At 46.0% G+C, this 12992-nt stretch overlaps 1 protein-coding gene across 1 annotated transcript in view; it reads left to right on the forward strand.

Moving 5' to 3' along the window:
• The window catches only part of MACROH2A2 (macroH2A.2 histone), an 82378-nt gene that overhangs the window by 46195 nt on the left and 23191 nt on the right, over positions 1 to 12992 (forward strand). Inside the window, exons 4-7 of the mRNA XM_078643242.1 lie at positions 4677 to 4880; positions 10079 to 10189; positions 10482 to 10581; positions 11531 to 11620. Of these exons, the coding sequence (XP_078499368.1) occupies positions 4677 to 4880; positions 10079 to 10189; positions 10482 to 10581; positions 11531 to 11620 (505 nt within the window). The remainder of the gene's footprint in view (positions 1 to 4676; positions 4881 to 10078; positions 10190 to 10481; positions 10582 to 11530; positions 11621 to 12992) is intronic.

Here is a 12992-nt window from a genome sequence, read left to right on the forward strand (position 1 = left end):
TACCACCCGCCTGGTGGGAACATCATATTCACCCAACAACTCATGGACTTGATCACCTCCAATGCCGGTCGGCAGACCACCCAAGTCTACCTGGGTGACTTCAATCTCCACTGGAACGACCAGAAAGACACAGTGGTGAATAGTCTCAAAACTTTCCTTAAAGCTCTTGACCTCACCCAAATATGCGAAAGACCAACACACGACAAAGGCGCGATACTCGATCTCATCATTGCCAAAGAGAACTCTACACTACTGGAAGCGATACAACCCTGCGACTGGTCAGATCACCACATTATCACCTTCTTTATCAATGAAAAAGTTAAACCTAACCCGGCTCAACCAACCAAATCCAAAACATGGAAAAGGGACATGAAGAATCTTAACCCCGCTACCCTGCCTCCCCACATAGGCAATCGCCTTCAGGTACCTCAGATGTTCACTCACTGATGGACCACTACCTTGACTCTATGAATACAATAGTCAATGAAGTCGCCCCACTGCAACTGAAGAGAGTCTCCACCAAAATTTCTAACCCCTGGTATGATGACAGACTCAATGACGACAGGCGTACTATGCGAATGGCAGAGCGCACATGGAGATCGGACCCCTCAGCATTGCACCTCAAAAGGCTTAAGAACAAGAGAAATGCCTACTTCAGGAAAATAAAGCGCGCAAAATCGAACTTCTTTAGCCGCCAGTTGGACCAAGCAAAAAACAGGCCAAGAAAGCTGTTCGAACTAATCAAGACCCAAACGAAGACACAACCCTTACAATCAAACAGTGCAACAAGCGACACCCCACACTGTGAAGCCTTCTCTGCTTTCTTTAAGCTAAAGACTGACAACATTAGAAATGACCTCATCATGGATGTAAACCGCTTCCCCATTCACACCAGAATGACTAACAGTCAACCTAAAAACAAGGCATCATGGCTGTACTTCGATACCTACTCGGAAGAAGCAATACACAAACTGCTCTGCACCCTGAAGCCCTCTAATCACCTCACAGACCCTCTACCTGCTAATGCTGTAAAAGAGTTCATCCCCTTGCTCCTCCCTCTCTGGACCAAAATCATCAACAGCTCCCTTCAACAAGGCCTCATCCCAGACTCCCTTAAGGTGGGGCAAGTCACGCCTATACTCAAGAAACCTACAGCTGATCCTTCTGACCTAAACAATTATCGGCCCATCACCAATATCCCCACCCTGGCCAAACTGCTGGAGAAATGTGTCCAACTCCAACTAACAAAACACATTGATCAATTTGACCTCCTCAACCCTCATCAATCTGGGTTCCGAGCGAAACATAGCACGGAAACAGCTATGACACACATAATTGATGACGCCCTCCAAATTCTTGATCGCAATGAGTCCTGCCTCCTCATCCTTCTTGACCTCTCTTCAGCATTTGACACGGTCAAACATGAGAACTTGCTGGAACTGCTAAGCACTAGAATGGGTCTATCAGGAACTGTTCTCAAATGGTTTTCGTCCTTCCTTCACAACCGATCTCAGAAATTCAAGATCAACAATGTGCTATCTACACCCGTGCCTGCAGATCTAGGTGTTCCACAAGGATCCTCCCTCTCCCCCACACTGTTCAACCTCGTCATGGAACCGCTCGCCACCTTGCTCCAAGCTTCTAATGTCCAATTCCATATGTACGCCGACGACACACAACTTTATCTAAAGCTACAATCCCCGGAAGATATCAAACTTCTGAATTCCACGCTTATCAACACTCAATCCTGGCTGGCCGATAATCACCTCAAACTAAATGCTCTGAAAACTGAGTTCCTACTCATCTCACCCCCGGCGAAAATTTCCACCACCCAAACGTGGCTCAATAACCTAACCGCACTTAATGTCCAACCTACCATCGTGGACTCTGCGAAATCCCTAGGCATCACACTCGACGCCAACCTCAACATGCAGCAGCACGTTAGCAAAGCCACAAAAGGAGCTAACTTCCAAATCAACACACTGAGGAAAATTAAACCCTTCCTCCCTGCCGAAGACTTCCGAACAGCTGTGCAAGCTTTAGTCATCCCTCGAATAGACTACGGAATTGTGGCCCTCAGCGGACTCCCGCTATCCACAACAGCACCCTTAAGAGCCTCCCTGAACGCTGCCGCGAGACTCATTACTGGCTCAAGAAAACATTCGCATATATCCCCAGACTTAAAGTCCCTAAAATAGTTGCCTTTTGAAGCCAGAATACAGCTAAAAATTGCAGTCATGACACACGCGGCCGTGCACCACAATGCACCCAACTACCTCGCTCAAAAGTTGTCTATATCAGGAGGTTCGAGATCCAATAGAAGTGCTAAAAATCTACTCCTGAAGCCCCGTAGATTCCGGAAAGAGAAAACATACAAGCGCTCCTTCTCAGGAATGGCACCCAGGATCTGGAATGCGCTCCCTCCTGAAACCAGGCTCATCTCCTCCACCGCACTCTTCAAGAAAGAAGTGAAAACCATCCTTCTGGCCAAGATCTCCTGAACCTAAACCTTAAGACCTTACAGGTGCTGGATCAGAGAGACTGCATTGCTCTGTACCTCTGTTCACTTTGGCCTTTGGCACCATACTTCTACTTGGTGGGGATACCACTACATTACGCTCTCACTACCGACCAATATATGTTACACTTAGTTTACTGATTCACTCTCCCGATGCCCCCACTCAGTGTTCTCTCTTTACTAGGGTATTGGTATAAGCCTTCCACGCACCCAAGGTGTACCTGAACACCTAGGTAGTGGGGTCAATGACTTGTGCCGTCCTATATTATCCTATATTATTCTGTTTACCTGATTGTATTTTGATATGTTCTATGTATGTTATTATTATCCTACCATGTTTGTACTATTATACTGTTCACCCCTTCTGCCCTCTCTCCGTTGTGAAGCGCTCTGATATCTGTAAGGATCTTGTTTGCGCTATATAAAACTTTGAATAAATAAATAAATTGTTATGACACTGGATATTAGAGAGAAGGTGCATTTTAACCCCTTCCACACTCATGACGAGCTGGGCTCGTCATGAGGTAGCCTCCTCGCACGCTCATGACGAGCCCAGCTCGTCATGAAACAATGGGAATCAACAAATACCAGCACAGGAGGGGAATATGCTGAGCATCGATGTGGTTAAGGCACTGTTAAACTATGAGGTCGGAGATGGCACTGAGTTTCAAAGAAAGGGTATGCAAAGCAAAGGTCTGTTTAACTCGAAGGATCCAAAACTTTGAGTGTGTGAATAAGGGTTTCATATTCAAATTGGTTCCAGCACACTTTATAGTTAATCAAATGCAAGCAAAAGAGCACATATACATTGAACCAGATGAACAACAGGATAGAAAAGCAGTAAATGGTGTTTCGCAGTAAATCCAATATTTCAGTACACCTCGCATAGAATGTATACATGCGCATATTAGCTACAAAGCTAGGAAATAGTAAAGAATGACAACCTTGCAAGAGCATTGAGAAGGCAAGGTCAAAGGAGGTCTTACTAGGTAAGAGGGACTTCAGAGTCCCATAGTTGTAGTCATGGAGATGTGCATGAGAGGTAAGAAAGGTGAATGTGGAAATAGTCCGAGGGAATAGTGGCAAACGTGAAAGGAAGAGACCGAATAGCGCTGACAAAGAGCTACTATTCTAGTTCGTTTTGCTACCATTAGAATTCTTTCAACGATCCGAGAGAGGGAGACTTGTAGAGATTATAATGGAAGAAGAGGAACGAGCTACACGAGCTCAAGGATTGTAAGAAGAAAACGACAATTGGTAATTAAGAAAAATATGGAAAGGAGTGGGACCAATGGTTCAGGTGGATAGAAACAAGATGTGTCTTGAGTTTTGACAGCAATGCCAATATGTCCTTAGTGCAACTGATGTCTTCTTCGGGAAGCTAAGTTCAAAGTAGCACAGCAACCTGCAGTTGTATTGTTTGTGAACTGTTGAAGATGCATCTTGTGTTTTTGCACCAGGCACATTACAGTTGGTACTTTTGAATTACAATATTTGTATAGCTCATATTTGTGAATTTAATTATATTTGTACTCGTTTATATCCGAAATGTATGATGATTTAATTGTGCCAGACTGTTTTGATTTCTTTTTACAACGAAGTAAGCTTGGTTATTGAGTGAAAGGATTGTTACATCCTTTAATCTGCCAAAATGACCGACTGCAGGCCTGCTCTCCTTTTGTGGGTATCACTCAGTAGGCACCTTAATGAGGCTTGGAACCCATTTCCGCACATTCGTTGGCTCGCTCAACTGTATGCACTCCAGTCATTGTGGCAAGTTGATGATTGCAAATCTCTGTGCTCTGAACAATAACAAGGCATTTAACTATTTGAGCATTTGTGCTCTTTCGAGAAGCACCTCTATTGTCCTGATTTAAAGGGCGATAAATTAGGATCTATCACACTGGTTGTAGGTATTTGGCTTGTTGGTTGATTGGGGTGTTAGCCCTGGTCAAGCAGCAACCACAATCCTTGTCAGGACGGGGCACAAGCCAGCCCGAAATTAACCTGTGTCATACCCTCTGGTAGCTTGGCACATAACAGTCAGGCTAATTTAGAAGCAATGTGTGGATCTGTTTCATAAAAGCATAAACCTTCATGGGGAAATATGTAGAAGTATTTGCATACTCCTGTCTTATGCTGTAACGTTTTTTCATAGTTGTTAAAGGGAGTAACCATTGCAAGTGGCGGAGTCCTGCCTAGAATTCTCCCGGAGTTGCTGGCCAAAAAACGAGGTTCCCGAAGCAAAGGGGAAACCATCCTCTCCCCAGCTCCCGAGAAGATAAAGAAAAGCAAAACGCCATCACCAGCCAAGAAGCCAGCAAAGAAAGGGAAGGCTGCCAAAGGCAAGGTAGCAAAAAAGGTATGGGCTCATGCTCCGTTTCTCTGTCAGCAACAATCTGATGTCATCATGAAGGTTCTGTACTGAAAATGTTATTAAAGGCGTGGGAAATGGTTGATATAGACGTCTGAATCAATGGACTGAATAAATTGTGCGGGCAATGTAGTAGTAGGCAGTTAAGGGCATGATACCATTTTAAGCACATTTTGTGGATTCCCACATCTGCGCATGAGCAAATTGGGTCACAAAAATAGATCTTCCCAGGTGCAAAATGTATGGCAACGTAATAAGTTGTGGATCTCTCATTTCATGGTGTGCACTGACGTTTTCACCCTCTGCGCTCCGACAGCAGAGCTAAGACCGGGTTCTCACAGGTTAAAATGCAATAATACTTGGGTACAATTGTCATTCATGCTTTGATACTCGGGTATAATTGTTTCTTGTATGCTTTGCTGGCCCCTTACCCCACGAAACTCATGAACTGTGGAATGGTCACTTACATCCATCTCAACGCAGGATATGTATAACAATTTGGTGGTAATGAGGCAGAGCAGTTACTCAGTGGATATGTAAGAGGAGCACTGCACACTTTGCATCCGCCCTTAGGCTTTAGGGTAGTGTAGTAATGTAGTGTTTTAGGGTTTAAGGGTAGTGTTTGTGTAGTGTTTAAGGGTAGTGTTTTAGGGTTAGGGGTAGTGTGGGGTGGGAGTAGTGTGGGTAGTGTTGTAGTGTGGGTAGTGTTGTAGTGTTTGGGTTTAGTGTAGTGGTGGAGTAGTGTGGGTAGTGGTTTAGGGTAGTGTCTTGGTGTTTTAGGGTTTAGGGTAGTGTAGGGGTGGGAGTCGTGTGGTTAGTGTTGTAGTGGTTTAGGGTAGTGTAGTAGTATAGTGTTTTAGCGCCCGGACTCGCTCCAGAACGGTCGCTCCCTCCCTCACTCCCTGGTCCCACGCTTTGAAACTGCTACTGACCGCATTTGGGTATCGTTGCTAGCGCTGTGCGTGTTCTGTTATAGCGCTGTGTGTGCATTTCATCCTAGCTCGTTTTGTATAGCGCTGGGTGTGTTCATTGCTGCTCGCTCTGTATAGCGCTGTGTGTTATCTGTGAGAGCGCTGTGTTTGCTTCACACTGTAACTCGTTTTGGAGAGATTTCAACTGACCTGGATCAGCCTTTGGCGCTGCTCGCTCCGCTCCGCATTGCAACGCTTTGGTTTACTGTAAGCGCTTTGATTCCATTTGCTGCCCCTGCCTCACTTTCACTTTGACCCTCCATTTTGTTTGTGTTGGTGCTCCCTGGGCCGCCCCTCCTCCCCGCTACCGCCTCCCAGCTGCTGCCCCTCCCACGCTCCGCCCCCTCCACCGTCCATTAATGACCATTGCCCCCACGCGCAGCGATCGCGCCCCTTGCGCGCCGAAGGTGCGCCAAAGGTAAGCCCGTCTACGCCTGGACCGCGCCCAGCGCCCGTCCCCCTGCTCTATGCCGCTCCCAACCCCCCAGAGTAACTTATGATGCCGCTACTCTCCTCGCCCTCAACGCCGGACGCACCCCACTTTGCTGCAAAGCTACCCCAGGACGTACCCACGGCCCATTCTCCTGCCTCTCCTGTAAGTTCAACTGCGTCAGGACCCTCACCAAACACACTTCCTTCACACACAGCTCCGAACCCAACGACTTGAAATGCATCCTACTGAACACCCGCTCGGTCCACAGACATGCAACCGAACTCTGGGACCTAATCGACACTGCGTCACCTGACATCGCCTTCCTTACTGAAACATGGATGAATGCATCTTCTGCCCCCGACATCGCCATAGCCATACCGGACACTTACAAGATCATTTGAAAAGACCGCACCAATAAAAAAACTGGAGGAGGCATCGCCATCGTCCATAGAAACACCATCAAAATTACAACCAGCTCTGACGTAAATATTGCAACCGCCGAACACCTCCACTTTCAGATCCACACCGACCCCAGGACCACACTTAGAGGAACACTCATTTACAGGCCCCCAGGCACCCGATCTCAATTCAGTGACGACATCACTGACTTAGTCAGCCCGCACGCCCTCGCCTCCGAGAACTACATTCTTCTAGGAGACCTCAACTACCACCTTGACAACATTCACGACAACACCACCACCACCCTTCTGGACAACCTGTCCAATCTCGGACTCAAACAACTTGTTGACACCCCCACTCACATAGCCGGACACACGCTCGACCCTATCTTCACCTCCAGCAAGCACATCTCCTTCGATCATACTACAGCCCTCCACTGGACGGATCATAGCTGTGTTCACTTCAGCTACAAAACAACCCTGACCCACAACCGTCTACAACCCATTCCCCGAAGAAAATGGAACAAAATCTCCACCGAACAACTCCTCACATCACTCAGCCAAAACATTCCCACCCTGGCAACGGACCCAGACCTAGCGGCCACCAACCTCAGGCAATGGATTACCCACAGTGCGGACGAACTAGCACCCCTGAAAAAACACCAGTCGAAATCATCCAGCAAAAAAGCTCCCTGGTTCAATGATGACCTTAAAAAATCCAAGAAGACATGCCGCACCCTGGAGAAGAATTGGAGAAAAGAACCAACTTCAGACAACATGGACTCCCTCAAGACAGCCACCCGCAAACACCACCAACTGATCCGATCCGCTAAGAAATCAGCACTTAAGAACCGTCTCGACAACAATTCTCATAACAGCAAGGAACTCTTCAATATCGTCAAAGAATTCACCAACCCTCCCGCAGCATCCAACGACATCACTAACTCCCAAGACCTCTGCGATGCGCTATCCTCCTTCTTCTACAACAAAATTGCCGACATCCACAACAGCTTCAAGAATACTCCCAATGACCAACTCACCCCACCCACTTCAGATCCCACCCCTCCAACTAACTACCTCAACTCCTGGAACCCAATCACCATTGAAGACACCATTCGCCTCATGAACTCAATGCACTCTGGCTCACCTTCTGACCCCTGCCCCCACTTCATCTTCAACAAAGCTGACTCCATCATCGCTCCCCAACTCCGCGATGTCATCAACTACTCCTTCGACTCCGCCATCTTTCCAGAAATATGGAAACACGCCGAACTCAGCGCCCTTCTGAAAAAACCAACAGCAGACCCCTCAGATCTGAAAAACTACCGACCCATTTCCCTACTCCCTTTCCCGGCCAAAGTCATCGAGAAAGCCGTCAATAGCCAACTAGCAGCCTTCCTTGAATCCAACAACTCCCTGGATCCCTCACAGAACGGCTTTCGAGCCAAACACAGCACCGAAACCGCCCTCATTGCAGCGACCGACGACATCTGAGCACTCCTGGACAACGGAGAAACAGTAGCCCTCATTCTACTCGACCTCTCCGCCGCCTTCGACACTGTCTGTCACAACACCCTCATACAACGCCTCAACATCGGCATACAAGGAAAAGCCTTGGACTGGATCATCTCGTTCCTAGCCGGGAGAACACAGAGTCCGACTCCCCCCATTCTACTCAGCCCACCGAAGTCATCTGCGGCGTACCTCAAGGCTCCTCACTCAGTCCCACCCTCTTCAACGTCTACATGAGTCCCCTCGCCTCCATCGCATGTCAACACAACCTCAACATCCTCTCCTACGCCGACGACACCCAGCTAATCCTTTCCCTCACCAAAGACCCCAACACCGCCAAAAACAACCTTCACGAAGGTATGAAAGAAGTAGCTGAATGGATGAAACCGAGCCGCTTAAAACTCAACTCAGACAAGACGGAGGTGCTCATCCTAGGATCCTCCCCCTCAGCTTGGGACGACTCCTGGTGGCCTTCCGCTTTGGAATCTGCGCCCACACCCACAGACCATGCACGTAACCTTGGCTTCATTCTAGACTCCTCCCTCTCAATGTCCAGACAAGTCAACGCCGTATCGTCCTCCTGCTTCAACGTCCTTCGCATTCTCAAAAAGATCTTCCGCTGGATCCCCCTCGAAACAAGAAAGACTGTCACCCATGCACTGGTCACGAGTCGACTGGACTATGGCAACACACTCTACGCCGGAATTACAACAAAATTGCAGAAAAAACTCCAGCGCATCCAAAACGCATCAGCGAGACTCATATTAGACATCCCGCGCCAAGAGCACATCACCGGTCATTTAAAAAAACCTCCACTGGCTTCCCGTCAACAAAAGAATTACTTTCCGCCTTCTTACCCACGCACACAAGTCCCTTTATAATCTAGGACCCGAATGCCTCAACACCCGACTGTCCTTCTACTATCCCACCCGCCAACTAAGATCATCCAATCAAGCCCTCGCCGCAGTCCCGCGCATCCGAAAAACCACCATGGGTGGCAGATCCTTCTCCTTCCTGGCTGCCAAGACCTGGAACTCACTCCCCACCCACCTCCGCCTCACTCAGAATCACATCTCCTTCAGAAAAGAACTGAAAACATTCGATAAAAAGTAAACCCCTCCCTCCAGCGCCTTGAGACCCTCTGGGTGAGTAGTGCGCTTTATAAATACCTGAACTTGAACTTGATGTAGTGTTTAAGGGTAGTGTAGTGGTTTCGGGTAGTGTTGTAGTGTAGTGTTTTAGGGTGGTATTGTAGTGTTTGTGTAGGGTAGTGTTTTAGTGTAGTGTTTTAGCGTCAGGGTAGTGTAGTGTGTTTTAGAGTTTAGGGTAGTGTTGTAGAGTAGGGTTTTAGGGTTCAGGGTAGTGTTGTAGTGCAGTTTACTTTACCATGCATGCCTTTGCATTATAATGGCATACGCGTGGTAAAATTTTGCCATGTAATGGCATGTCGTTGTCATTGACATCGCGTAGTAATACCCGCGTTGTAATGGCATGCGTGGTATTAGTATGCGATGTAATGACATACAACCTGGAATATAGTTCCCATTGTCTCTAGAACCAGTTCTCACAATCTTCATAATTTCAGAAAATACATTTTAGATTGTGGTCTCAGCAACCTCTCAAGTATGTATTTAGGCTACAGTATTTTACAACAGAATGTCTCAAGCTGTCAAGTAGATGAGTCTATCCTTTCTATGCTTGGGAGAAGTGTCTTTGCTGCAAGATGTGCTGATAACAGATTATACTTGGTTTTGTATTGCACTGGGTGCGTTGCATCCTAAAACAAAAAAATGTAGTTAATATTTTGTCAGCTCTTATATATGTCTGGTCAGTACTTCTACATTTATTGAGAGATTCTCGGTCTCTCAATAGGAAAAGTCGTCTGATGGTGGGAAAGAAAGTTCTGCAAACGCAGCATCCGAAGATGGGCCAGGGGATGGATTCACGGTCCTGTCTTCAAAAAGTCTCGTCCTCGGACAGAAGGTAATGCATATAATCCATAACTTATATTGTCTTTAAAACCTCAAATTAACCTCTTTGTGTCAAACGAGACCCTAAGGCCTTCTTAAGCTCTCCCTGCTCAAGCCTTTTGAATGTGCATCAACATAACAGCTAGTAAGTAGTAAACACAGCTTGTTTCTGATCCCCCCCCCCCCTTCTTAAGAATCCTAGTTGGGAACAGTTTTCACGTTAATCTTATTTTTGTTTTAATGGAAATGTTTATAGCCTAACGTTCCCATTTTTAACATCTGCTACAATCTGTTCTATCACACAGCTCTGTCTAACTCAGAATGACCTGAGCCACATTGGCACCATGAAGGTCGAAGGCATCATACACCCAACTTCAGCTGAAATAGACCTCAAGGAGGATATTGGTAAGTTCACGAGGAAGTCGAATGATGAGATTCCACTTCTCACCTATAGCCAAATATACTGGAATACCTGTTTTTTGGACTCCCTTACCACACATTGCAAGCTGTCTGGTTGAGAAATGTCAGTTGTGAACTTACAGTGGGCTACCCACTTACCCAACCAACTCTCCCCGCAATGTTGCACCCAACCCTGCTTGTTTTTCGTTTTTGTTTTATTTCCTGCATTCCACATACCCATGAAAGCACAAGCTTTAACACGTAAATACTTTAGTGGCACTGAGGGATCTGTTGCACTCACTCAGGTGGCATGTGGTGCAGACGGTGTACATATCATCACACTTCGGGAGATCCATAAATCTAGTCCCTCTGCAACTACAGCAGATCAAATGACTAAATACTGTGGGAAGTAGATTCGGCCTTTGGAAGCATTTTACTTTACAGTCTAATGCTTTCATAATGACATTTTTTTCTTCAGAATTTCCAGAGTTAAAAGCAGTTGTATACCTATTCTGGTATGACTATACCTATTTGTATCCTTGTGGCAGGGGTGAAGATTAAAATCTAGCATTAATCAACCCTGAACATATTTTTCACCTAGGTTGACCTTAAGTATCAATGGGCGTATTTAGTGGGGCATCTCAAGCTTTTCCTTATTACCTTTTGTCAGTATATAGTTGCTGCATGAAAGCTGTTTTAGCAGCTAGTCATTAAAAAAGTTAGTTTACACACACATACATTTGTTCAGGGGTTCCATAAGTAGTAGTTAATTTGCTAGTTTCGAGCCTGTAACATTGAGTTTACACCTAGATCACAACAGCATACCCTCAACCACATGAGCTATCTCATTTAGATTTAAGCCTATAAACTGTAGTTGAATGTGTCTGTAGCATTGTGTAAAATCAAGATACCTATGAGTCGAAATAGCTTCTAATTTATATTCTCATTCTTGTAGGAAATGCATTGGAGAAGGCTGGCGGGAAGGAGTTCGTGGAGGCTGTAAAGGAGCTACGCAAGTCCCATGGGTCCCTTGAAGTGTCGGAAGGTAAGTTGAAGGATGTGTGATATGCAAACATTTTGAGCCCGATTGGTCCATTGCCACTGTGACTTAGTACCCTCTCCACCATACCCATACCCTCAGTCCGCCTGCCTGATTTACAAGCAGGCGGGTCTTCGGTATCTTGATGACAAGCCTACTATGGCTCTGTTGCTGAGATGGTACTCCCACAGCCTGACCTGGCACTGGCCATTGAAGTCTTAGCGATTTGCTCACCTCATTTTAGAGTAAGTGGTTGAAAGGCCTGTTTTCACTGTCCGTCACTCCTGGGTAAAACCTTGGGGTAAGCGACTGTAAAAACGTTTTAAGTGCTGTCCTACACCATGGGGAATGACTCCATGGAGTGCGGTCTATTAGTTTTTGATTTTTATTAAACAACTTCCCTCTTTGGAAGTTATTTTTGAAAATCCAAAAACATGTTAAAAGTTTGAACATTTGCCAATTTGATGGTACTGTCCGGGACACTTATAACGCATTGACCGGAACCTCAGTTCAGGTGGTTCCTGCCAACATCTGGAGATGTCCGCAGGGCTGGCAGACCGCTCTAAAGGCGGAGTACAAGTACTCTGTCAAAGCGACTGAGTCACCCTGACAGGATACGAACTTCACTCTAATCTAAATACGCCCCTTTGATCAGCTGATCCTGTATGAATGTTACATTTGTTTTCTCTCTGCATATAACATTTTCAATTTGATTCGTCCTTGAAGTATTGCATGACAAATATGCCCACCCTCACAACAAGCAGGTAGCCTTAGAAACCAGCTTGTTCCAAGCATCATCTCTAAGACCCTTTTCTTCATGCAGATAAATTGTCTAAGACGATAAGTTACTTACCTGCAGATCTCCAGCATTGGTATCTTTCATAGATACACATTCTTGAATCATTCCCCATTGTCGTAGTGGGGGTCTCAAGGTCTCATCACAATGCAGTATGTATCACGGTCATAGGCTGTAATGGTAATGAAAAAGTCAGTTTAATAGCCTATCTATATCCTTTTTTAAAAATAAAAAACAACCAAACTTGAACTGTAACCAATCGGGCGACTGCACCCTCTAGAACACTCCCAACAGAGGCGGAGTCCCTCAGATTTTCAAGCAAAAATGGGAATAAATAATCCCGAGCTGTACGGTGAGTCTCTCAAGGGAGGAGGGGCTGCATGCAAATCTATGAAAGATACCAATACTGGAGAACTGCAGTTAGTCAAGTAATTAATTTTCTTCAGTATTGGATCTTTCATAGATTTACATGCTTTAATCAGAATAGCAGTTACTGTATTTGTATATTTTATAGTATTAGTGGATTGTGTGTGTGTGTGTCAGTGGGTGTGTCAGTCAGTCACCACAGGTTGCCCAGAAAAT

This window comes from Lissotriton helveticus, chromosome 5_1 (assembly GCF_964261635.1).
Source record: "Lissotriton helveticus chromosome 5_1, aLisHel1.1, whole genome shotgun sequence".
Classification (NCBI taxonomy): Eukaryota; Metazoa; Chordata; class Amphibia; order Caudata; family Salamandridae; genus Lissotriton; species Lissotriton helveticus.